At 52.5% G+C, this 25,227-nt stretch overlaps 1 protein-coding gene and 1 pseudogene across 1 annotated transcript; both read left to right on the top strand.

The window, feature by feature from the left end:
* Positions 1-652: 652 nt before the first annotated feature.
* On the top strand, positions 653-7,884 carry LOC147599765 (uncharacterized; annotated as a pseudogene).
* A 5,722-nt stretch (positions 7,885-13,606) lies between these two features.
* On the top strand, positions 13,607-14,374 carry LOC147599766 (olfactory receptor 14A16-like). Its single transcript, XM_086753524.1, has one exon. It carries the CDS (start codon positions 13,607-13,609, stop codon positions 14,372-14,374), a length of 768 nt encoding a protein of 255 aa, XP_086609650.1.
* Positions 14,375-25,227: the final 10,853 nt, after the last annotated feature.

Consider the following 25,227-nt stretch of genomic DNA (forward strand, 5'->3'; position numbering starts at 1 on the left):
AGCTATTATTCTTTTTTTCCTATCTTTACTTTTCCTTTTCCCTCCCTTTCACCTGTCGCACGCCACTTTACAGGCAAAGTAATAAAGTTTGTGCTGTTTGATTGGAACCAACCCCTTTGGAGTGTCCCGGGTAATTTTGCAGTTCGAGATCGCACTAAAAGAACCATCACGAGTCCCGAGTGGGCCGCGACATTTTTTAAATTGGCGTAGTCGGCAGGATCCTGAAAGACAGAGAGGTGCAGGCTGTGTGTGGTCTGTAACAGGGGAAGGACGGTTCAGTCTAGCCGCACCTAGCCCTACATCCCTCCGGATGAGAGCTGTCTAGAAAGCAAGGGGGCTGATCCGAATTTCCCGGACACCTCACACACCTAATGGACTTGAACTGAGGTTTGGACTCTGTCTGACGGGAGTTAATAATCAGGTCTCTTAGTGCAAAAGGGGGATCTGTCCTCATATGTATGAGGCTGACTACTCAGGGAAGTGAAGGGCGACTGCAGAGAGTCTGCATTTGTGGAAACTTAAGTTTGGCCTCCCTGTAGTAGATTTTGGTCCCTTCAACCACTTGGGGAAGAGAAGGGTGACACAGGGGAACTGCGTGTGTGGAAACTAAGTTTAGCCTCTCCGAAGTGGGTTTGGTCCCTTCGTAATAAGAATGGCAGGAAAAGTTGATGATCGGTACTCTTTGTTAGTGAGAAATCGAGACTCGCTTTATGAGTTCTTGGCACAGCATGGTGCCCGGCCGTCCACACCTGGGCAAGATTTGGCTCGGGATAATTGGACAAATTTGCAGAGCGTAGTAGATCGAATGACTTCCTTGTAGAAGGAGGCGAGGGTAAAATCTGGCAGAGGCAAAGCCATAGTTTGTGCTGTTCTGGGTGCCAGTCTGGCAGCAGCAGCAGAAGGCCGCCTTAAGCAGCGAGAGCAGGAGCAGATTATTGAGTCGCTCCAGCGTTTCGTGGAGGCCCTTCAGGGGACAGTATCCAACCTCGAAAAACAGCTGGAGGGAGAAAAGGAGCAAAACCTTTTGCTAAAATCTATCTTGAGGGAGGAATATCCAAAGAATTCAGAATTGGACAGTGAGACAGATCTGAAGCTTGAGGAGAGAGGTATTCAACAGATAAGTCCAATATACCCTCAGAAGAAATTGGAGGAAATGAGGGATCACTCTGGCGACCACCCTCGGGTAAGACCTTTGGTTAAAACAGAATTCTTTTATTTGAATGATGAGGATAGCAACCCACAGATAAGAACTAAGGAGTCACCGTATACCACTACTGAGCTTGCCAAACTGAAGCGGGAGTACGGGCATCTTGCCAAAGAGTCTGAGACGGAGTATGTGTGGTGTGTATCTCTAACCGGGGGAGATCAAATCCAGCTGAGTGAAAAGGAGGCTGAGGGATATTGGGGTCCTGGAGTCTTTTTGACCACAGGAGATAATCGTGCCCCATGGTCCTTAACTCAGCGAGCTGCTTATTGGGCTGGGGGGTTAAACCCTTTGGAGAGAGGGGATCCTCTTCCAATCACTGGCACAGTTGATCAGCTGGTGGAAAGCGTCCAAAAAGCTGCTTGTTTGCAAATGATGAAAGAAAGAAAGTTAACTCCTAGATGTGAATCTCCAATGATGTTGCCGGTGGACCCTGAGAGCATGACTCCCTTGATAAGGGGACTTCCAGAGTCCCTTAAACCTTTGGGGATTCAACTTCGAAAGACCATTGAGACACTCGGTCCCTTAGAAAGATTGGAGGGCTTTATGAGAGGCCATGGAAATACAACCAATAGCCCTATGAATGTGTCTCCCTCCGATCTCAGCCCAGCTCGACCCTCATCAGGTGATAAAGCAAAGGTGTGGACTTGGGGGGAGGTAGCACAGGAGCTGATAAATTATAGGAGAAAATATGGTCCAGTAAAACTCCCAGAGGACAGACCAAAAGGAATCCGTCAGATAGACATCAGGGACTCACTCCCCCACATCAGTCAACCTAGCCCTCATTTTAAAACAGTGGGGGGAGCACAGCCCATGACCCGACAACAGTGGTGGCTTTTGGGAATTAAAAAGGGTGTTCCAGGAGATGTAATGGATGGTTTACCCATTGAAAAGCTGAGCAAGGTGGTATCAAAATGGTGTAACCCGAAACAATACCCACCCAAAGGGAAAGAAATCTCACCCATCACACCCACAGCCCCACCTTTGGAAGACACAGGCAACAGAAACAGTGAGGTTTTTCCCCAGATGCAGGAAAACTAGAACCTCCATTCCCCATCGGTGAGCGAGGGAATGGAGGATGGATTTATATCCGACAGCTCACCAAGACTAGCAGGGGAGATTTGCTAATTACGGCTATGGTGGGTCCAAAACGTGGACTGGTGACCTTTTTGATTGATACCGGTGCCCAAGTCTCCGCTTTGACTAAAGAAGATGCACAAAGGTGTGGTGTCTCTCCCTCGAGAAGACGTTTTTGTGTCCTGAATGCTTTAGGGTCAACAGAAGCCATGAGTGTTGCTCAGGTAAAGCTAATGTTGCCGGGAGAGGAAAACACGGTCACTGTTACAATGGTGATCAGGAATATTCCTACTAATTTATTAGGAATGGATGTCCTTAAAGGGAAAGGTTGGAAAAACCCAGAAGGCTTGTGGTGGACTTTTGGGACCCCGCAATTAAATATTAGGTTACTCCAAACTGCACCCTCTCTGCCGTTTAGCAAAGTAACTAATGTCAAGCAATATCCCCTTCCCCTGGGAGCAAAAGAAGGTATCAGACCTGTTATGCAGGAACTTCGGGAGCAAGGGGTTGTGATAAATACACATTCTCCTTTTAACTCTCCGGTGTGGCCAGTGCGAAAACCAAATGGAAAGTGGTGACTCACAGTGGATTTTAGGAGATTGAACGCCAACACTGAACCTTTGACTGCTGCAGTGCCCAATTTGGCGGAATTGGTAACAATAATTCAGGAGAAAGCTCACCCAATTATGGCAACTATAGATGTTAAAGACATGTTTTTTATGGTACCTTTGCAACCAGAGGACAGAGACCGTTTTGCCTTTACGTGGGAAGGGCAACAATATACTTTCACCCGGCTACCCCAGGGGTATAAGCACTCTCCTACATTGGCTCATCATGCTTTAGCCCAAGAATTGGAAAAAATACCAAAACCTGAAGCTGTAGATGTTTACCAATATATTGATGACATCCTTGGGGGGGGGGGGGGGGGGGAAGAAATAAAGGAGGTGGAAACAACCCACCAGAATATAATTTCTCACTTGGAGAATCTGGGTTTGCAAATTCCTCCCGAAAAGGTCCAAAAGCCATCACAAGAAGTAAAGTTTTTGGGAATTTGGTGGAAAGGGGGAATGACGTGTATCCCACTGGACACCCTCACTTCTTTAGATCAGATTAAAATGCCTGAGTCAAAAAAGGATTTACAACATGCTTTAGGGCTATTGGTGTTCTGGAGAAAACATATTCCGGACTTCTCCATTATTGCTAGACCTCTTTATGATTTGCTGAGGAAAGGGGTCAAATGGGAATGGACCCCATCTCAGGAAGAAGCTATGCAATTGTTAATTTTTGAAGCAACGGCTCACCAGGCTCTCAGTCCTATCCACCCTACAGACCCTTTTCAGGTGGAATGGGGATTTGCCATATCAGGATTATCAGTACATATATGGCAACGGGGCCCTGAGGGTCCAACTAGGCCTGTGGGATTTTATTCTCGTAGCTTTAAAGATGCCGAGAGGAGATACACTGCTTGGGAGAAAGGGTTGTTTGTGGTTAGCCTGGCTCTCATAGAAGTAGAGAAAATTGCACGCCAACAACCAATTGTACTGAGAGGCCCGTTTAAAGTGATAAAGGCAGTTACCAGTGGGACCCCTCCCCCTGACGGGGTGGCTCAGAAAGCCTCAGTACGAAAATGGTATGCCCAGATTGAACACTACTGTAACATTTTCTCAGTGACTGAAGGAGCTTTAAAACACCTGGCTATACAAGAAACAGAAAGCTCGGATGGCAGCCAAGATAAACCTGCCTCTGTCATCCAAGCGGCTCCTCCTTTCTCTCCCGACCAAGCAGTGAGTGCCTGGTTTACCGATGCTTCCGCAAAAAGAGAAGGGAAAGTATGGAAATATCGAGCAGTAGCACTCCATACCTCCTCTGATGAACAAATTATTACAGAGGGAGTAGGCAGCGCCCAAGTAGGAGAGTTAATTGTAGTGTGGAGTGTTTTCCAGCGTGAAGCTCAAGCCACTTCTCCCATCCACATCTATACTGATTCCTACGCTGTGTTTAAGGGTTGTACTGAATGGCTGCCTTTTTGGGAGCAAAATGAATGGGAGGTTAACAGAATCCCAGTGTGGCAAAAGGAAAAATGGCAAGATATCTTAAACATTGCTAAACAGGGGAACTTTGCCGTGGGATGGGTAGCTTCTCATCAGGCAGATGGAGGCTCAGCGGGTAAATGGAATAACAGAGCGGATGAGTTAGCAAGGCTAGCCCCTGTACAAAAGGACCAAGTCACAGAAGATTGGGAACGCCTGCTAGAATGGTTGCATGTAAAGCGTAAACACACAGGAGCTAAGGACCTGTATCGTGAAGCCCTTGCTCGAGGCTGGCCTGTCACCAGAGCAACATGCGAAACTTGCATATCTGCCTGTGAGCAATGTCGTAGGCGACTGGAAAGACACCCTTTAGAAGATGATCCCCTGCATCTAAGAGAGGGTAAAGGTTTGTGGGATGCGTGGCAGGTAGATTATATTGGACCCTTTAAGAAATCAGGAGGGAAACATTTTGTGTTGGTGGGAGTGGAAATAATATCAGGACTAGTCCAAGCAGAAGACTTTAACAGGGCTACGGGAGAAAGCACTGTGAAAGCATTGCGACGATGGTTTGGAACTTTTCCAAAACCACAAGGAATACAGTCTGATAACGGTTCCCACTTCACTGCCAGAATAGTACAGGATTGGGCACGAAGTGAAGGGATTAAATGGATTTTTCACACTCCTTATTACCCACAAGCTAATGGTATTGTAGAAAGAACCAATGGTTTGCTGAAACGACTTTTGAAACCACAGGAAGGCAATTGGGATGCTCGCCTGTGGGAAGCTGTCAAAGGTGTAAATGACAGATGGGGGGTAAATGGATGCCCTAAAATCACTGCCTTCTGTCCAAAAGTCCCTACTTTAATCCCTTCTTTAAAAGGACCGAATGACTCTAAAAATCCAGCTCACCTCCCAGGACAACCTGTTTTAGTGGAGCTTCCCACTGCGGGAACAGTACCATTGGTCCTAAAAACCCCTCTAAATGCATATGCGTGGGTAGCCTCTGATGCCCCGGGAAAGGAACATCGGATTAATACCCGTTGGATAGTTCCGTCATTTTAACTGTGCCTCAAGGAGGCAAGCTCTGTTATTTTATCTTGCAGAAGAACTCCGAGGGGCAACAGTGAGTGGGAAAAGCTGCACATGGATGATAATTCGGAAGCATAAATTCTAAAAATGACCAATTTTTTAATTGGACTTGTGATTGGACTTACAATATTTTTCTGCATCTTACCTGTAATCAAAAGAACACCGAATGGCCATGGTCTCACGCCTACCTTAGGTTTACAGGAAGCATGGGACCACCTTTTAAACGGTTGGACTTAAACTTGGCCACTGTGGTTAAGCATGAAATGGAAATGTACTCAGAGCATGAGTGGGGCTGGGACAGAGACAGCAGGGCTCCCCTCTTGATGGGAACAATTGGAGAAAAAATTCAAATAGGTTGCCGAATGGTCAATGGATCTATCCATGAAAAAGCAACCCAAATTATTGTAAGAAGAACTAATGAATCTGTACTCACAAAGAGTCTCTGTGCCCTTGAAAAGGAAAAATTGGAATGCTGGAGTAATTTTACACTAACCCAACCTTGTCTTTGTAATCTGTCTCTGGAATAACCAGAAAGGTGACGTGGCACTGACATTCAAATTTAAAATGGCCATTATTGAGCCAACAACAACTACTACTCCCAGCCCCAACATGACAAGATACACAGCACCTCTTACCACTGAACCAGTTATTGTACTGAACCCGAAAATTTTTGAGATTGGACCATATGTAATCAGAAATATGGGCCGGCAACAGATGTTATTCAATCCATCATGGTCTCTGAAACAAGTTGAATTGTCAATGCAAAATAATGCTTCAGAAATTCAGCCAGCTTGCTCACCTTTCCTAAAAACCTCTTATGAGGGATGGACAACTGCAAAAACGGACCCCTTCCGAGAAACGAATAAAGACAGACCTAACTGGTGTTCTGGGAACAGGATTGGGAGTTCTAAATAGTATTGATTCAGAGGTATTGATGAACAAATTGGCTACCACAACTAGTGACCTGACTAAATTGCAACGTCCTTTACGATCTTCCCTATTGGCTTTGGGAACTAATCAATGGATGTTATCAAATATATTACCAAAATGGGAGAAGGTGAATGAAGACCATGAATTGGTTATAGATGCACTCGGTGTGGTCCAAAACAACCTCTCCCTGGCTCTCAGTTGTATCCAAGCTCAACTGTGGATGCAATCGGTAGCCGCATCAATTATAAGAGAAGGTGAAGAAGGCACTTTCCCCACTGAAATTCGGAAAATAGTTTGGGACAGTGCCACTGACTTTGAAAGGAAATTCCAGTCCTGGTGGTATCTGGTTAATTTTACCTATAACCCCATCAACAGCGTGGCCACAGCTTTTGTGTTAACCATACACAATGCTTCGGTAGATACAATATACCCAATCATTGCGCTAGGACTGAACCACAACGGAACTGTACTCTATCCTCTGGAGCATAGAGTATGGGCCCGGAAAAACGGGGATAAATGGCAAAGTATTGATGTTGATGCATGTATTGTGCGGGAACAACAAGGATTCATTTGTGAAAGCAATACCATCAGAGCCCAAGACATTTGTCTTGACACTGAACAAAACATTTGCCATTTCGAGATTCGTCCTGACAAAAACCCTGAGACAATACTTGTATATATTGGCAAAGGTTGTGCATGCTTACGGACTGTTTGCGATTCCATAGCTGTAAGTGATGTAGTTGTAGATACTAGGAACCACTCAAATTTTTGTGTTTGTAATTTTACTAAAATCACTGGATGTGACTTTTCTTACTTAGCACCGGTGACCTCTCACAAACTCTTGCAATCTAATTACACACTGATTCATGAACTGCTACCTGCACCAATTGGAATGAATCTCACTTGGGTAAAAAAATTATTACAACACCAGGATTTGATCAAGATCCTGGGAAAGATCAAGGAAAACGGACAAAAAACCTTAGTAACAGTTCATCATGATGTGGATGAAATCCACCGTGTTTTGGAAAGGGTAGAAAAAGATTCAGAACATAGATGGTGGGACACAGTTTTTGGGTGGTCACCTACTGCAACAGGCATGTTGAACAAATTGTGTCACCCCATTACTGTTCTCTTAATACTGGTCTTAATAAGTTTTGTTTTATCAGCAATACTGTATGTCAAAATTTGGAAAATGATGAATCAGTTGACACGTTTGACTTCTGTACTTAATGCACACAGTCTGATAAATGTTCCAACCTACATAGATATTCCAAAATCTGCTAGTGCAAGGCAGATTGCCTAGAGAAAAACATGATATAGAATTAGAAGATTTTTACTGTATGTTAGAGAAACAGCTTAACTTTTTGCAAATTGTATGGTAATTATGCTGCTGTTACTTTTCTCTTTCTCTTTCTCTTTCTCTTTCTCTTTCTCTTTCTCTTTCTCTTTCTCTTTCTCTTTCTCTTTCTCTTTCTCTTCTTTCCTGTCTCCCTTTGAGGGTTATGCTACCACCATGCAGTCCTGACGACAATGTTGAGCCACGGGGTGGTGTAAGGGTCGGTCAGAAAATCAGTATTGTCTCAACCTTGTCATCGAGGACTTCCAGGTGGACTATGGACTTGATCTGGCCTAAAAGTTAGGTTCACAGCTTGACATGAGTTGCTGTGAGCAGCCTGCCTGAGATGCAGTTGTTTTTTTTTTCCTCCTGGGAACAGAACGGAACTGTTATGGAGAAGGCTGACTCTGGCCTAACAACAAAATGTACAACATCCTTAAAACGGCGGACAGAGTGGTGCAGAGGTGCCACGGCTCATCCCTGTTGTCAAAACTGGCAGAGATAACTGTGCAGCTGCTATCGAGGAGGATGAATCACAACTGCTGTCTCAAAAACAACGGTGAGAAAGTGCCCTTTAACGGAACTTTGCTAATTATAATGTACAAAAAACCCCCACACTTCTATCCTAAGGGCCAAGAGCAGGCGGAGATCCCCGAAGTAAGGAGGAGCAAGGTTTGCCACTTGGCATAAAAGGTCGACCCCTAACAACGAGACCCCCGAAGAGCTCTCTCCATCAAGGATCGACATCGATCATGAGGACCGTCGGGACGCTGCCTGGACCTGGGACCATAGGAACACCTCGGACCCGCGGTGGTAGCTATTATCTTCTTTTTTCCTTTCCCTGTCTTTACTTTTCCTTTTCCCTCCCTTTCACCTATTGCACGCAGCTTTACAGACAAAATAATAAAGTTTGTGCTGTTTGATTGAAACCAACCCCTTTGGCGTGTTCGCCGTAATTTTGCACTTCGAGATCGCATTAAAAGAACCATCACGAGTCCCGAGTGGGCCGTGACACCATCCCAGCTGCATCGGGGGCCAGTTTCCTCAGAAGTCCGTCCACTCTACTGGTGACATGCTTTGTTGTGATTGGCTGGAAGAAGCTACCAGCCTTTCTGCTTTACCTGGAAGTACATCTGATCCAAAAGGCCTTTCCCTTACCTACATGGGGGCCGCCATGTGTATATGTGTGTACATTTGTAGTTTTTAATATATAAGCGCTTATAAAGCCAGAGAAATGAAATACCTGCAGCCGTTACAACGCAGGTGTAAAATGGATAAAGCCTTCTTTTATAAAAGCCAGTGGGACGGACAATTAGCGTTACACGTGAACAGACAGGGGAGTACAAAGCGGGGTGGAGGCCCCGCACTCTGCCAGGCTGCAGCCCTGACGTATCCGGGCAGAGGGACCTTCAGGTGGGCAGAGGGGATCCGAAGGGTGGGGAGGACACAGAGAAGCTGGAAGGTGCCCAGAGGCCATGGCCCTCTCCCAGGAGGCCACCAAGGGGCCCTTGGCGCAAATCCTGTCCTGTACAAAGAAGAGCCCAGTCCTGTGAGCTGAACTGGAGGTGGCCTGGCCAGGGGTAGCCTGGGGACTTGTGGTGCCAGAGGAAGGGTCCTTCTGACCCACAGCTCTGCAGTGCTCTAGCAAGAGGTGAAGGAGTGAGGAGGGCCAGGGCAGGCTGGAAGAAGGCAGAGGGGCTCTGCAAAAATTTCAGGGAGGAAATAATTGCTGAAGCTTGGAGCTGAACCGGGGACCTTTAGATCTTCAGTGGAATGCTCTCCAGCTCTCCAGCTGAGCTACTTCAGCCTTGCCTCAGCAGCGCTTGTCCCAGTCCCACCCCTGCCAGGCCACAGGCTGACACACATGATGACAGCTGCTCGGCCACATTCCCAGGAAAAATCTGTACCCAGTGCTGGGCAGAGTGGACCTTGCCTCTCCAGTTCTCCATGGCCAAGTGGGCTCCAGGTGTGGAGCAGGTGCCAGCTGATGCTGGCAGTGCCAAAATATGTGTTTGGCCTCAGTTACAAGGGTGACCGTGGTGAAGGCAGGCCATGCGTGTGCAATGCGAAGGCAGAAGGTGGAAGAAGTGTGGGGCTGTGGAAGACCTCTCTCATGGAGAGGAGGGGGCCCTGGGGAGGCAGAGCTTGTGCTGGTGCCATAGGGTTTTGCTTCATTCTTGCATGAGCAGGAGTGGTTTTTCATTGTTTGGAGGCCATATTTAGGGGGAAAGAAGACTTGAAAACCTTTAAGGATGGGGACTGCCCAACCTCTCAGGAAAATCTCTCCCACTGCTTATGGGATCTCATAGGTATGACCTGATGGACCTCATGGTACTCATATCCCACCTGAACATTCTTTCAACTTTTGTCCCTTGACTCTCAGCCTCCAACCATGCATCACAATGAAGAGACTGGCTCCATCTTAACTGCCTGATAGGTACTGAAATGCTGCTGTGAAGTTTCCAGAAGCCTTCTTGTCTCTACCCTGAACAGTCCCTTTGTTGTCCACCAAGACCCCCAGGGACTTTTCTACTGAGCTGCAGCCCAGCCAGGGCTGGTGCCCAGGGTCAGGCACCCCAGGGGCTGGATTGGGCAGTTCTCCTCTCTGAAATCCGTTAGGATCTTGTTGGGCCAGTGTTCCAACATGTTGAGTTTCATCCAGAAGGCAGCCCTCCACTGTATATGCCTTTGCCTCAGTTTTGTGTCATCTGCAAATTCTGTCAGCTGCTCCAGGACACTGGTAACACCATCAAGTCCCAGGAGAGACCCCAATGCATCCACTCACTCTTTTACTCCCCTCTTTGCCCACCTCTCAAGACTGGAGCTTCCAAGGTTCCATACAAGAGCATTGTGCGAGATGGTGTGCGCTGGGTTGACCTTGGCTTGCGGCCAGATGCCCACCCAGCCACGATCTCACTGCCCCTCCTCAACAGTGTCGGTGCCCACAGAGTGAGCAAACCCTGCTCTCACCAGATCCAGAGGGAAGAAGGCCTGGGCTGCACAGCGCTGGCAGGAGGCCGTGAGACATTATGGTCAGTGGAGATCTGACAAATAAAGGTGGTGGAGAGGAGAAAGAGAGAATCCCAGCTCTCCGTGTGCAAAATCACTCCAGTGGGGCAGAGGGACACCTGTACAGGTTTCCGTGCATGTCCTGAGTAGGAAGAGGTTTCGTTATCCTAAACGTGGGCACCTGCTGTCATTTCCGTTTGCCAAAGGAATTTCCCAACAGCCTCCAAGGTGAAGCCCCAGACACTGCCCTGTCCCTAAGAACTGCTCCACCTGAGCCTGCAGTCTCCTGCACAAACCTTGGGCCACCTCGGGCACCTCAGCTGTCACCAGGGCTTTGCATCTAAAGAACTCCCTGCTGCCCTCCATCTCCAGTAAGGAGGAGGGCAGCTGAGAGAAAGAGCTCACAGGCAAATGCCCTTTTGTGCTCAGCCGAACAGGAGCAAGAGGAATTCCAGCTCCTGTGGGTTTGTGGTGTGCATGGAAGGGAGCTGAGTCCTCTTCTAGCGCCAGCACTACAGACCCAGGGTGAGATGCCTGCACTGACTGCGCTGAATCCCTTCCCTCAGCAGGGGTAGAGGAGATCCCTCCCTTTGGGTATTCTGCCTGCTGACGGGACAAGGCCAGGTGATATTTAGAGCTGACTCTGTCTGTGAGCAGGAAAATGGCAGTGCTTGAAAAGACGTGACTCTTCTCTCCCAGCTGAGGAGCAAACCCCCCGTGGTGGCTGCAGGCTGTTTGGCAGCAGGTTCCCCTGCAGCCCCAGGGACACCTGGAGGGAGCCCCGAGGGGACAGAGAAAGTGCCGCCTTGGGCTGGGCCTCTGCTGCTGAGCGGGGCTGGGCTCCTGGCATGGAGGGAGCTGATGGCAAGCGGGCAGCGCTGCAGAGAGACAGCGGCGGAGAGAACTTAAAGGCAGTTGAGAGCGGGAGGATGCTGAGAGGTCAGTGAGGAGGAGGAATCTTCAGAGCCCTCTATGTGGTAAGTCTCTTGGTGCAGGGCAATTTAGCTGTTGTTCCTGGAGAGATCTCCCAGAGCTTGTGCATCTGACAGTTTAGGGGATCTGTCAGGAGGGCTCTTGGTTTCTCAAAGGGGAAGTTGGTGCTGCAGAGCAGGGCTTCCCTGCTGCACCATCAGAGGGACAGGGCACGACGGCTGCCTTCTCCCAGGGATGGCTGCAGGGGTGTGCAGGTGGGTGTGCAGGCAGGGGTGCCCAGGGCTGTCCTTCAGAGCAGGGTCCCTGCAGCCCAGGGGCTGTGTGCTGGGGCAGGGACTCTGACACCTGCCAGGGTCAGCAATCAGCCTGCCCAGGGAGCTCCCAGCGCTGCTGTGGGGAGAAGCTGTGGGGGGAAGGAAGGACCCACAGGATGGCAGGGTCCTTCTGCTGTTGAGAGGGTGCTGTGTGGGTCAGGGCTTCTCAGCTTCAAAGATTATTTGCAATAGGAGGTTTCAAGGGTTACTATAAAGATAAGGAACTTTACTGAGTTTATGTCTCAAACATCCTACACTTAGGAAATGCCGAGGGACATATGATAACAGAGTTCTTAGTTTTGACAAGTCACTTAGACTCCTGCATTGTAACTCTGAGTGATCAGCACATCTTCCCGGAGTCTCCTAATGCACTCTCAGTCACTCCTGTGCCTAGGGACAGCACCAGCATCGCTTCTGCTGGAACCATCAGGCTGAGTTAGACTCGTTTTGTTTTCTACCTGCAAACAGGAAGATGCGCCCAGCCAGACGCCGCAAACAGGAAGGTTTCTGTAAGGCCAAGATGACAGCAGTGATATTTAAATGGGGTCTGTCAGTGGTGACAGGAAAAAGACATGAGACAGGGAAACACTTCCCAGGAGGAAAATCTCCAGGCAGCAGAAATAGGATCAGGGAAGGAGAGGAAACTAAACGTCAGAACTCTTGTGGTAGGGAGAATCCAGAAAACTCTGTATATGATCCCCTCTAATGCAGACCCCTTCCTCTGAGCAAGCCCCCTGGCCTGCTCTCCCACCCACCAGAGCCTCTGCCCCCAGGGCTGGGTGGTCCCAGACATTAACCCCCTCCTGTGAGGCTGGAGCTCCAGCAGAGCCATGGTGCAGCTCTCCAGCCACGTGTCCATGTCCCTCTGCAGAGCACAGGGGCTGAGAGCAGCTGCCCAGCGATGCTGGTGTCTGGAGGTGACGTGTGATCACTCTCCATCTCAGGAAGGTGTAAGCTGAAGGCAGCTGGGAAAAAGATGATGGAACAGACCAGGTCCCCTCACTCTGCAGTAAGCCACAGGCAATCCTCTGGCCTCACAGGACTGCCTCTGTTCTCCCTGAGTGCAGCAGAAATGCTGAGGGTGTCTGACACCCAAGAACACTCCCCAGGTGAGATGGGGGAGCTTTAAGAACCCCAGACCTCTCAAAATGCCTTCTGCCATCCCAGATCCTTCGCAGTGGCAGTGCAGATGCCGATTGGCCTTTCTGCATCAGGAGCAGTTTCACCTGACAAAGCTGAACACCAGCTGTGGTCCCTGCCCACACCTTTCCCATGAACCCAGTGCTGCACAGCAGGGCTGACTCCTTGGCAGCCGGTGGGCAGAGATCCTGCTCCTGATGGCCACTCAACCAGCACCAACCAGAGCTCCAGGCAGGGAGCTGAAAGAAGGTCTCTGGAGAAGGAATAGGGGGGTGTGTGTTGGAGAGTGGGCTGCAGAAAAAGGCTTTGGTTGTCCTCATAGAAGTGTCATTAACTCTTCCTTTACTGACAGGACACGATGGGCAGAGGGAGAAAAACCTCAAATGACAGCTCCATCACCCAGTTCCTCCTCCTGGCCTTCGCAGACACACGGGAGCTGCAGCTCTTGCACTTCTGGCTCTTCCTGGGCATCTACCTGGCTGCCCTCCTGGCCAACGGCCTCATCGTCACCACCATAGGCTGTGACCACCGCCTGCACACCCCTATGTACTTCTTCCTCCTCAACCTCTCCCGCCTAGACCTGGATTCCATTTCTACTACTGTCCCCAAATCCATGGCCAATTCCCTCTGGGACACCAGGGCCATCTCCTACTTGGGATGTTCCACGCAGGTCTTTCTGCTTTTCTTCTTCCTTGGAGCAGAGTGTGCTCTTCTCACCGTCATGGCCTACGACCGCTACGTTGCCATCTGCAAACCCCTGCACTATGGGACCCTCCTGGGCAGCAGAGCTTGTGTCCACATGGCAGCAGCTGCCTGGGGTGGTGGGCTTTTACACGCTGTCGTGCACACGGCCAATACATTTTCACTGCCATTCTGCCAGGGCAATGCTGTGGACCAGTTCTTCTGTGAAGTGCCCCAGATCCTCAAGCTCTCCTGCTCACACTCCTACCTCAGGGAAATTGGAGTCCTTGTGGTTAGTATTTGTTTATTCTTTGGCTGTTTTGTATTCATTTTTCTGTCCTATGTGCAGATCTTCAGGGCCATGCTGAGGTTCCCCTCTGAGCAGGGACGGCACAAAGCCTTTTCCACGTGCCTCCCTCACCTGGCCGTGGTCTGCCTGTTTATCAGCACTGGAATGATTGCCTACCTGAAGCCTCCTTCCCTCTCCTCCCCACTCCTGGATGTGGTGGTGGCAGTTCTGTACTCAGTGGTGCCTCCAGCAGTGAACCCCCTCATCTACAGCATGAGGAACCAGGAGCTCAGAGATGTGCTGAAGAAACTGATTCAATCAGTTGTTCCTCAGTATCTATAAGCTGTTTGTGCCTTTTCTGCAGTGATTTCTGATTCCTTTCTGGAACTTTCTGTCTTTTCGGCATTTTATGTCTGATAATTTGGCTTGTCCAGGAGTGCCTACATCCACTCCCCTTTTCCAGGTCCATAAACCCACCCGGTCTGAGCCAGAGGTCTTTGTACATTTGTCTGGCACATCCGCACAACTGGCCTCCTGTGCCGCATATGTGTAATAAAACGGATTTCCTCAGTCCCAGTATCTGGAGATACGGTTTTTCTTCCAGGGTGGAGGTCAGGAACAGGCTGAAGAAATGGCCCCTATGAGCTGCTGCTGACGCTCTCCCTGGGGTAGCACAGGAGAGCGTGGGGCCATGGGCTGGGGAATGGGCCTGGGCTGAGCCTTCAGGATTGGGTGCCCAGTGCCAATGGAAACGGTGAATGACCAACAGTGATCTCCTGGGATGGTCTCTCTGTGGCTTGTGGGCACCAGTGCTTGGCACAGCAGCAGCGCCAGCTCAGGGCCGTGCCCGAGATGACATCGGTGCAGAAGAGCAGTTCTATTTCTGCATGCAGCAGTTCGGGCAGGCTGTTCTGTCAGTGGTGCCGCAGGAGCATCCAGGGGACCCCCGAGTGAGGAGTCACGTGCTCGGGAGAGGGACTGGTGTCGGAGTGGGGGACGGACCCGGAGTAACGACGCGATCTCAATATGAGTATGATCGTTCTCCTTTATTTCACGTGGTTACATGTCTTATATAGAAGATAACTGAGAGCACGCGCTCCTAGCTAAAATATGATTCGTTAAGTCTCTATGTTCACGCGCACGGCTCTCTCCAGCTGCACCCTGCTTCACGTTCAGCCCCCAGTCACGTGTGCCAGCTGTTTTCCTTCTTCTCAAGGTTGCTTTGTTTACTTTCTCACAGGAAGCTTCAGTACTTTCTCACAAGCGGCTTCAGTGATGTCCTTGAGGCCTGCTGCTCACAAACATAACAATTCCATTCGGTCTGGATTGTTCACTAAGTGCCCCTGGTACTCCAGGTATCCAACAGACTGGCACCCAGGGGCTGTGAGAACTGGGCAATAAGGATCTCTTTGAGACAACACCAGCAGACTCAGGGAGATGCTGGCCTCCATCTCGTCGGGCCAGTCTGCACTCTGGGTGGCATGCACAGACTGGGAAGGGGGCCCAGGACCTTCATCACCCTCCAGTCTCCCACCAGCCATTCCCAGCACGGGCTGCTCAGCCCAGGTTTATGGGTGAGTCTTGCTGCGAAGCCAGCTCCATCCTCCTGCTGCACTCAGTGCCAGTACCTGGGAACAGCCCGCCCTGTCCGGCCTCTCTCCTGGCCCAGACCCCAGCAGACCCCAGAGGAGGGCCGTCTGTAAAACCCCACGCAGGACAGAGCTGCAGGGAAAGGGTCGGGTACTGGGGAGGCTGCAGAAGGGACGTTATGGGATTATGGGAGGGGAACATTGAACGGAGGGCTGGCGTTGTCATCGTAATGGGGGGAACGTTCCCCATGCCTGACTGCACCCCTGCTGTGCCTGCACAGAGGGGCTGTGGGACCACGTGTGGGGCAATGGGGCCGGGTCAGCACAAGGAGAGGGTTTTGCCAGGGGCCATAAGCAGCTGCCGGGAGGTGACAGCAAGGACAGGCTACCAAGGAGGAATTTGTGTATATTGTCTTTGTTGTGGAGGCAAGTTGGGAGGAAAAGCAAAGCTCTCTGGAGCTGGAAATTCAAGAGCAAAAAGAAGATTTTGATAGCTGTGTGAGAAACCAAGGCTGACCAAGGAGAATGCAGGGCTGCTGCTGAAGGAGGATTTGATAACAGCAGACACAGGTGGGGCTGAGGGACTCAATGCTGCTGTGCCTGAGTCCTTGCTGAGATGGTCTCCAGGCCTCTGTGCTCAGGGAAAGGGTTCAGGAATCCAGACAGAACGTATTGCCGGGGACGTCAGGAAATGCAGCCCGGGTAAACGCTCATTTCTGCTCCTGCAAGGGACTCAGCCTGGCGATGGCACAGGCTGGGGGCTGCCTGGCAGGGAGCAACCCTGTGGGAAAGGTCTTGGTGGGCAGGAAGCTGGACAGGAGGCAGCCGTGTGCCCTGGCAGCAAGGGAGGCCACCAGCATCCTGGGCTGTGCGGCCAGGAGCACGGCCAGGAGATGGAGGGAAGGGATTCTCTGGATCACTCCATCCAGAGTTCAGATCCTCAATTCAGGAACGATGTTGGCAGGCTGGAGGGGGTTCAGCCAGGGCCCTCAGGACAGCCAGGGGCTGGAGCAGTTTGCCTGTGAGGAGAGGCTGAGGGAGCTGGGCTTGTCCAGCCTGGAGAAGGGAAGGCTGGGGGGACCTCATCCCAGCCTCACAGTACCAACGAGGAGGTCAAGGAGAATAGAGAGTCAGTCTCTTCACCGTGGGGCATGGTGGGAGGAGAAAAGACAATGGGAGGAAGGTGAAAGAGGAGAGGTTCAACCAGGACAGAAGGAAAACTTTTTTCCCCAGGAGCTCAGCCAAGTGCTGGAACTGGTCACCCAGAGAGGCGGTGCAGTCTCTGCCCTCGGGGGTTTTGTAACTCGGACTGAATCAAGCCTTGAACACCTTGGTCTGACCCTGTTTCTGAGCAGGTGGGACTGCAGACGTCCCGAGGTCCCTTCCAACCTCCAGCTTTGTTTCTAACTAGAGCAGAAACCTTCTGGTTTAGGGACAGGAAATCTCCTGGGCTGCAAGTGACCATTTACACCAATTTCTGTACCAGTGAAGAAGAGTCAGCACCTCAGCACGACTCCCTCTGTGAAAGAGTGAAAAGTCCTGGGCAAGGAATTGGGGGTGGGGAAGGGGGGCAAGGGCTCTGTGCACCACACAGAATGATTGCGTTTTTATGCCTGTCGGGCTGTCAGATGTCAGTAAATATCAATGCAAATGAAAAGAAGAAGAGCTGAAGACAAACATGCAAAGCAAAGGAATGTGTCAGCAGACTTTCCAGCTTTTGCTCACTTTTCTGGGTTTTCTCTTTTTTTGAAATGGAAAAAGTTTTCCAGGATTGGGAATGGATGTAGGACACCTGGTGCCAGTGCAGATGCCCTGGGAACTCCTGCCCAGCCTTCACCTGCAGCTTGCAAGGAGCTCTGGTCTCCCACAGGTCCTGTGTGACCGATGCCAATCCCAGGCCAGCACCTCAGGTACCCTGGGGCCCCTAAAAGTGGCACTGCCTGTTCATGGCCAGACAGCTAGTATGTTACTGGAAAGGTGTACTGTCTTATTTTTTACATTTAGATAAAACATATAAGCACATTATCCTCAGCTGAAGCATTCCAGCGCTTTTAAGAAACGGCAATGTTTCCCCACCATGACAGAATGGAACCTGCGAGGAAGTGTACTTATGGCAGGAGGAGAAGCATTGGCCTTCCCCTGTACGTGCATCACCACTACTGTGTTATTTCATGTCCCTCCTCATTCCGGTGTTTCCACCTCTCCTGATGTCTAAGGACGTCTTTCAGCAGACTAAATGAATGCAGGCCCTTCCCATGGCTCGCAGGTTTCCTCATCTGCTGGTTCTTTGGTCATTCACCAGTCTGATTTCTGCTTTGAGCCTCAGGGAGTTAGAAACGTGCTTCATCTTTCTGGAGTTTAATTAACTGTGAATTGTGTTTACATCTGTCCTTTCTCACCTCTCTGTCAGGCGGACGATGAGTGCGCTGCTGGGCTTGGGGTGGTGAGGAGCAAGGTTGTCCAAGCAGAGTTCAAGGGACTGCTTTTCCTTCCTTGCCAGACCTCCTTAGGAGACAGCCTGGATCAACATCCGTTGCAGAGTGCTGCTGTCCCTTCTTCAGTAGACTGGAGAAGTAGGCAAAATGCCCTTAAGAAGCAAACCTAACTTTTTATTAAGTACTCTGTGACCTCTTTACTTAGGTCCCTGAAACATCTCCACTTAGCTCTACAAGACATGAAGACTTGAAAACATGTGTAGAAACCAAAAGGCACATGACAGCTTTCTGCACAGTAATGAGCCCCAGGGTGCTTTGGGTGCTGAGTCCGTGAACCTGAGCGACTGCGAGGAGATTTGCACAAACCTTTCCAGGAGTCAAAGTCGGAAGCAAAACCCAAAGGACCTTGAAGCATTACTGGGTCCCTCTGAGGGCCACGACTGACACAGCCTCTCCATGGACTTGTTACAGCAGATAACTGGAGGCCATGATAAGAGGCAGGCAGAGGTAAGGACCAGGCAACGCTGGTGCTGAGAAAACCCTTGGTTTGTTTGACAAAAGATGATGAGGAAGGCCTGAGCCCCATCCTTAGGGAAGGGAGCTCTTGTCCCTTAGGTGTTGCTCAGGGCTCTTCCTGCACATGTAGGAGGTGCAATGCCAAGTGAAGGAGAACAGTTTCACACCTCCCGGCCTCCTGGGGTGGGTGTGAGTAGACAACAACACCCCATTGCCCTGAGGATGATGTGTCTCCTGTTAGGCCTCAATGGCAGGGTCATCAGCCATAGCCAAGGGGACAAAGACCTCCAACCTTGTTCTCACAACAGGATGTCCCTACCTGTACTGGTGTCTCTCCATCCCCACTAGGTCTTCCTTGAATCACAAAGCCACGGGCTGGTCCAAAATCCCTCTGAGGGACTTTTGCACCGCAGCATTACCCTCAGGTTGACATTTCTTTTTCCTCAGGTCCACTCTGGTCCTCCAGAAGCTGCAGTTGCTGATGGTTTTCCTCTATCATGCTGTTTCCCACTATCAAAAAAAAAGAAGTGCCATCATCTTGGTAAGAAATTTTCAAGCAGTCTTGAGCTAGTGCTCTTGTTCTCTCAGCTCAGGTCTCTCAGCCTCTCCAAACACGACCCCTATCACTATCCTGGAAGACTTTCTCTGGTCACACGATATTTCATAGAATCATAGAATCATAGAATCATAGAATGGTTAGGGTTGGAAGGGACCTTCAAAGGTCATCTAGTCCAACCCCCCTGCAAGGAGCAGGGACATCCCTGACTAGGTCAGGTTGCTCAGAGCCTCATCCAGCCTGACCTTGAACATTTCCAGGGATGGGGCCTCCACCACCTTTCTGGGCAACCTGTTCCAGTGTTCTATAACCCGCATCGTAAAAAATTTTTTCCTAATTTCTAATCTAAATCTACCCCCCTCTATTTTAAAACCATTACCTCTCGTCCTATCGCAACAGGCCCTACTAAACAGACTTTCCCCATCTTTCTTGCAGGCCCCCTTGAGGTACTGGAAGACCACTATCAGGTCTCCCCGGAGCCTCCTCTTCTGCAGGCTGAACAGTCCCAACTCTCTCAGCCTGTCCTCATAAGAGAGGTGCTCCAGCCCTTTTATCATCTTCGTGGCCCTCCTCTGGACCTTCTCCAACTGGTCCATGTCCTTCTTGTGCTGGGAGCTCCAGAACTGGACACAGTACTCCAGGTGGGGTCTCACCAGGGCAGAGTAGAGGGGGAGAATCACCTCCCTCCACCTGCTGGCCACGCTCCTCTTGATGCAGCCCAGGATGCGGTTGGCCTTCTGGGCCACAAGGGCGCATTGCCTGCTCATGTTAAGCTTCTCATCCATCAGCACTCCCAAGTCCTTCTCCTCAGGGCTGCTCTCAATCCATTCCCCGCCCAGCCTGTATTTGTGCCTGGGATTTCCATGAGCCAGGTGCAGGACCTTGCACTTGGCCTGCTTGAACTTCATGAGGTTGGCACAGGCCCACCTCTCCAGCCTGTCAAGGTCCCTCTGGATGGCATCCCTCCCTTCCAGCGTGTCAACGGCACCACACAACTTGGTGTCGTCGGCGAACTTGCTGAGGGTGCACTCTATCCCACTGTCCATATCGCCGACAAAGATGTTGAACAGGGCCGGGCCCAGCACGGACCCCTGAGGGACGCCACTCCATTCCTCCCCATTCCTCCAGAACGAGGAGCCCCATATTGGGTTACACTACTTTAAATGGGGCCACACCAGTATGGAGTCAAGATGGACAAAAACTGCCCTTGTCTGGGTGGCCGTACTCCTCCCAGCAGAGGAATATGTGCTCACGGCCATATTCCTGTGGATCATCGCTGGCTGCTGTGGCATCCGTTGTGTTCTGGTTGCATTTAGTGGGGGTGGGAGGGAGGCTACGGTGGCAGCTTCTGTCAGAAGCTGCTAGAAGTTGCTCCCCTTTGTCCAGCGGGGATCCCCCTGCAGCCCGGGGAGGCCCACGGAGGAGCAGAGATCCCCCTGCAGCGAGGAGTTCTTCCCCCGACAACGAAGCAGCAGCGTAAAACATCGTGTGATGAACTGACTGCGACCTCCATTCCCTCTTCTCCCCTGTGCCGCTCGGGCGGGGAAGGTGGTAGAGATAATGTTAACCCTGGGCAGAGGCAGGGGTGGGGGGAGGTTGTCTTGTTCTTTTTCTCATTATCCCGCTTTGGTTTCAGTAATAACCTGGCACATAGCCCGCAGCCAGCGTGGGGGTTTTACTCCTCAGCTGGGCAGGGACACTCCCCGCAGCGCCATTTCTCTCAGCACAGCCAGACCGGGGCTCTGATCGCTCTCCCCTGTCCCGCTGTTAGGCAGGGCACAGAGTTCCCACAGCGATCACTTTTCCCCTGCCGAGGGAACGGATCCCGCAGCGCCAGCGGAGGCACCTCCCCTGGGTCTCTGTCCCGCGCAGCAGGAAGCCCCTCAGGGTGGAATTTGGGGCCTAAGAGAAGGCTGCGTGTCCTGACAGCCTGGTGGGGGCCCTTACAATGAGGATTTGGGGCCTAAAAATGGGGCGTAGGGTGCTGAAGGGTGGGCTGGATGCGACAAGTGGCGCTTTGGACCCAGAAAGCAAGGGGAACCTCTTGGTTCCGAGCTGAGCTGGCTGTGGTGCCCAGTGACTCCACACAACGCCACCCCTCTGCTGTCCTGAGTGACCACCAGAACAGACGGAGCCCAAAGTCAGGGAGCAAAGGGACTCGCGGGACATTTTGTGGGCGTTTCCGGGACACTGGGCAGGGGTGGGAATGCCACCTGTGTGCTGTGCCAAAAGATGGGAAGGGCAGTGGTGGCTGGTCAGGATGGATTGAATAGTGAGGGACCTGAGCCTGGCAGAAATGGTGTGGAATACAAACATAGCCACACACCAGGTACTGTGAAGGAAATTAGCTCTGTCCCAGCCCAAACCAGCACAGCTCCCCAGTATAGCACAGGGTTTTTGTGACGGGACACAGGACGACTTGCCAAGACACGGGTGCCTCTTCGTGCCCTGAGGTGTCGCAGGAGGGGCAGCTTGGCTACAGCTTCTCTCCTCCTCCCCTCCGGGTTTTGTGCTCTAGCGGGGCAGCTGGGGCTTTGTTGCAAGGACGCCCTGGGTCCGGGTGTGCTGTCCTGAGGCAGCGGCAGAGGCCAGCAGTGACACTGTCTGCTCAGCACCCTCCAGGTGGGCCCTGTGGCAAGGATCGCATGGGACTGGGCTTGTTGTTCCAGAGTTATTTTCTTAAAAAAGTACTTTAACACGGGCATTTTTGAGAGGAGAATTTAATCTCTCAAAGGCTCAGCGGCACCAGCAGCACAGTGACCGCAGGCTCCACCTTGATGTTGCCGTCTCTTTGCTCAGGATGAAGATGGTCTGAGCTGCCAGGGAGCTGACCGAGGGGTCAGGGTCATTCGTCAAGGGCTTGAGAGCTGCAAGAGAAGCAAGCAGAGCAGAGATGAACCCCCACTACCTGCAGAGACCCCCAGGAGTCCCCTCCAGACCATGCCAGCCCAACCATCTCATTTTCTGGCCCGGAGAGGAGGTGAGACGAATGCCCCGTGCCCCCTAACATGTTCTTCTGGCCCCAAAGAGTTTTCCTGCAGCAGTTCCAGGCGTGACAGCGCCCTGCCCAGGCTCTGTCCCCTTCCCCATCAGCCCCAGCCAGCACAGCACCGCCCCTCCTCACCGTTGCAGATATCGCAGAGCTTCTCCGAGCTTTGGTCCCTCAGATGCCGTGCGGCAAGCCCTAGGCACAGATCTCTTGTCAGACCTTCACTTTGCAGGGTGGCTGCCCACCCTCCTCCCCCTCAGCAGGGCTGACCCCAGGGAAGGACAGTCCCCGAGGGTGGTGGGACCGAGCGAGGCTCCCAGCGAGCCCAGCTGCGTGGTGCTGGGCCCTCCTCAGGGCTCTGGTAGCCACGGGCTGCCCCTTGTTGCCAGTGCAACAGCAGGGACTGGGGCCAGGCTGCCAGAAGAGGGTCCCCAGGGGCTGTGGCTCACCGATGAACCTGACGGCTGCCTCTCGCACGGGGGCCTGAGAGTCCTTCAAGTACGGCAGGCTCTGCTGCAGGTACTCTTCCACCCTGCTCCTCTTGTGTGCCAGCTGGAGAGAGCACAAGGGCACGGGGCTGGCACCCTCCCCAGCTGGCTGGAGCAGTCCTTCCCTGGATGGGCAGGGAGGAGACTTCAGCACCCAGGGGGCAGCGAGCAGGGGGGAGGGGCCTGCAGAAGAGCTCCTGGGGGCTCTGTGCTTGAAGGCAGGGAAGGAAGATGCAGCTCCAGGCGTTGGGCTCCGGCTGGAGCAGAGCAGGGAAGGCAGAGCTGCACAGCCCACAGCCCCAGGCACACAGGGCAGCCCCCGTGCAGCCTGGATCCTAGGATTTGGGGTTGTTCTCACCAAGCACTCTCTAATCCTCCATGTCTGCTCTGTCTGGGTGAGGTCCTTCAGCTCTTTCTGCTCCAGGAGCTCTGCAGCAGCTAGCAGGGCTTCCCTGGAGGCCTGAAGAGAAGCAGAGGCTCAGAGAAGGCACAAGAGCCCATGCTGTCAGCACACCCCTCCCCACGACAGCGGTCACAGTCACTGCACCTTGGCCACGCTCCCGATCTGGTCATGCATCTGGAGGAAGAGCGGGAGCAGGGCCTTCTGCATTGCCTTCTTCAGCTTTCTCCGGTTCCTCCCCACCACAGTCTTCAGCACGTCTCTGAAGAGGCTGATGGAGAGCTCCCGCACCTGGCTGGACTCCTGGTAGGGAGAAGGACAGGGGGACTTCAGCAACAGCTGCTCCCTGCCCACGCTGAGCAAGGGCGTTGGCGTGGCTGATGTGGGGGAGATGCCCCGGGGTTGGGTTCTGAACACAGGGGCTGTGGGCCAGATCTGCAGCTGCGGCTGAATAGCCCCGGGCCTGAGAGAGGCCACACAAGAGGTGGGGCCGATGCTCCGCGTGCTCCCCTAGCCACCCAGCATCCACCATCAGCCACACTGGCCGTGCCAGTGCAGAGCTCCCCAGCGACAGGCTGAAGAGAAGACCAGGCTGGCCGGTGGAAATCCCTCCGGTGGACACACAGATGGCTCAGCCTCAGCCCCCGCCACGGCGCCTGGGGAGAACGTCTGCTCCGGCCTGGCGCTGCAGCTGAGGAGGCCCTCAAGGCTCTGGGAGCAGCTCTTGGGCAGCTGGTGCTGTGCACAGGGGCCGAGCTGGGCCCCAGCGTAGGCTCTCAGGTCTCCGGTGATACCCGGAGGCATCAGCCTGCCAGGGAGAAGTCGTGCTGGGCTGCAGAGCCCAGGGGAGTGAGGAGGAGAGCAGCCCTGCCCGACCGCTGACCACAGGGCTGGGCTGACCAGCAGCTGTCCTTGCAGCGTGTCCGTTGCCTTGGCTCAGGCTCCCGCAGCAGCCTTACATTGCTGAAGAGTGGCAGGAGCTTCTCCACCAGCTGCAGAGTGAAGGGGAAGGCATTCTCCCACTTCAGATAAACCAGCATTTTTCTGAAGACAAGCAGGGCCTTCATCTGAATGTCTTCATTGGCATGCTGCAGGGTCTCCAGGACGTCTCCCAGCACGACCTGCATTTTTCTTGCCTGTATGAAACACACCATCTCCTTTTTGTGAAGCAGTGAAAGGCCATCCTGGCCAAACTGCTCTGGTCCCTGAGCACCAGCCTCTCTTCCGGCTTCCTGGCAGCAAGCACGGGAATTGCTGCAGCAGCCTCCTGGCTGGCGGTGGCCACGGACACACTGATGGGGATGCAAAGAGAGCAGGGGGCGGGAAGAGGTGGTAGGAGAGCAAAGACTGCCCCTGCTCAGCCACCCCGTTTTCTGAGCAGCCCAAAGGGCCGAAGGGTTGGTAACCCCCTGTGCCTGGAGAGCTCCCCAGGACAGCAGCAGGCCCCTCCATGAAGGGAAGATGTTTGGAGCCGTCACCCCACCTCCCGACTCCCAGCCAAGGCCAAGCTACCACATCACCCACTGCCCCAGCAGCCCCAGGCTGCCAACTGGGCTCCACTTGACTCTGCCCCACTCACCAGCTCAGGTCTCTGTGACAGCGAAACGAGGCCTTGCAGTGTCAGCGAGAGACCCTCCAGGCTTGAGTGCTGCAGAGACCTCCGCTCATTGTACAAGGCAGCAAAATCCTCTGACCGAACGTCGCTGGCGGCCAGCAGCTGCAACAAAGAGGGCAGTGAAGGACTGGCAGAGCCTGCAGGGCTCCCCGCACCCAGCGGCTCCTGGTTCCCACTGGCAGCTCAGGGCAAGGGCACTGGGGCCAGACAGCCCATCCTGGGGACAGCTCTGCCTGTGCAGGGCCTCTTGAATCCCCCCGTGCCCTGCACCAGGCCGCACACAGCACGGTGTCTGTGATGGCTCCTGCTGTCCTCTGACCATGGCCAGCCTCTCCTCACGCCTCTGAGGAGCGGCTGAACAGTGTTTGGGGGCAGATGGCAGGGGAGAGGGCAGGCACAGCCCTGCAGGTGAGCAAGGCCTGCTCCGGTCACTCACAGCCAGGTGCAGGATGCAGACGTCGTCGCTGATGGTGTGGAACAACTTGCACACCAGCTGGTCCTGGAGTTCGCTGCGCAGCTCCATCAAGACTTTCTCCAACGGCTGGGGCAGGGAGAAGATCACCTCCCACATGGCCAGGGCAGCGCTGCAAGCCAGAGCGTTGGGTCA

The sequence above is a fragment of the Chlamydotis macqueenii genome, chromosome 8 (genome assembly GCF_036417535.1).
Source record: "Chlamydotis macqueenii isolate bChlMac1 chromosome 8, bChlMac1.mat, whole genome shotgun sequence".
NCBI lineage: Eukaryota > Metazoa > Chordata > Aves > Otidiformes > Otididae > Chlamydotis > Chlamydotis macqueenii.

What these genes read in the sequence shown, in the direction of transcription:
- LOC147599766 (XM_086753524.1), top strand. Translation starts at nt 13,607, where the DNA reads ATGTACTTCTTCCTCCTCAACCTCTCCCGCCTAGACCTGGATTCCATT.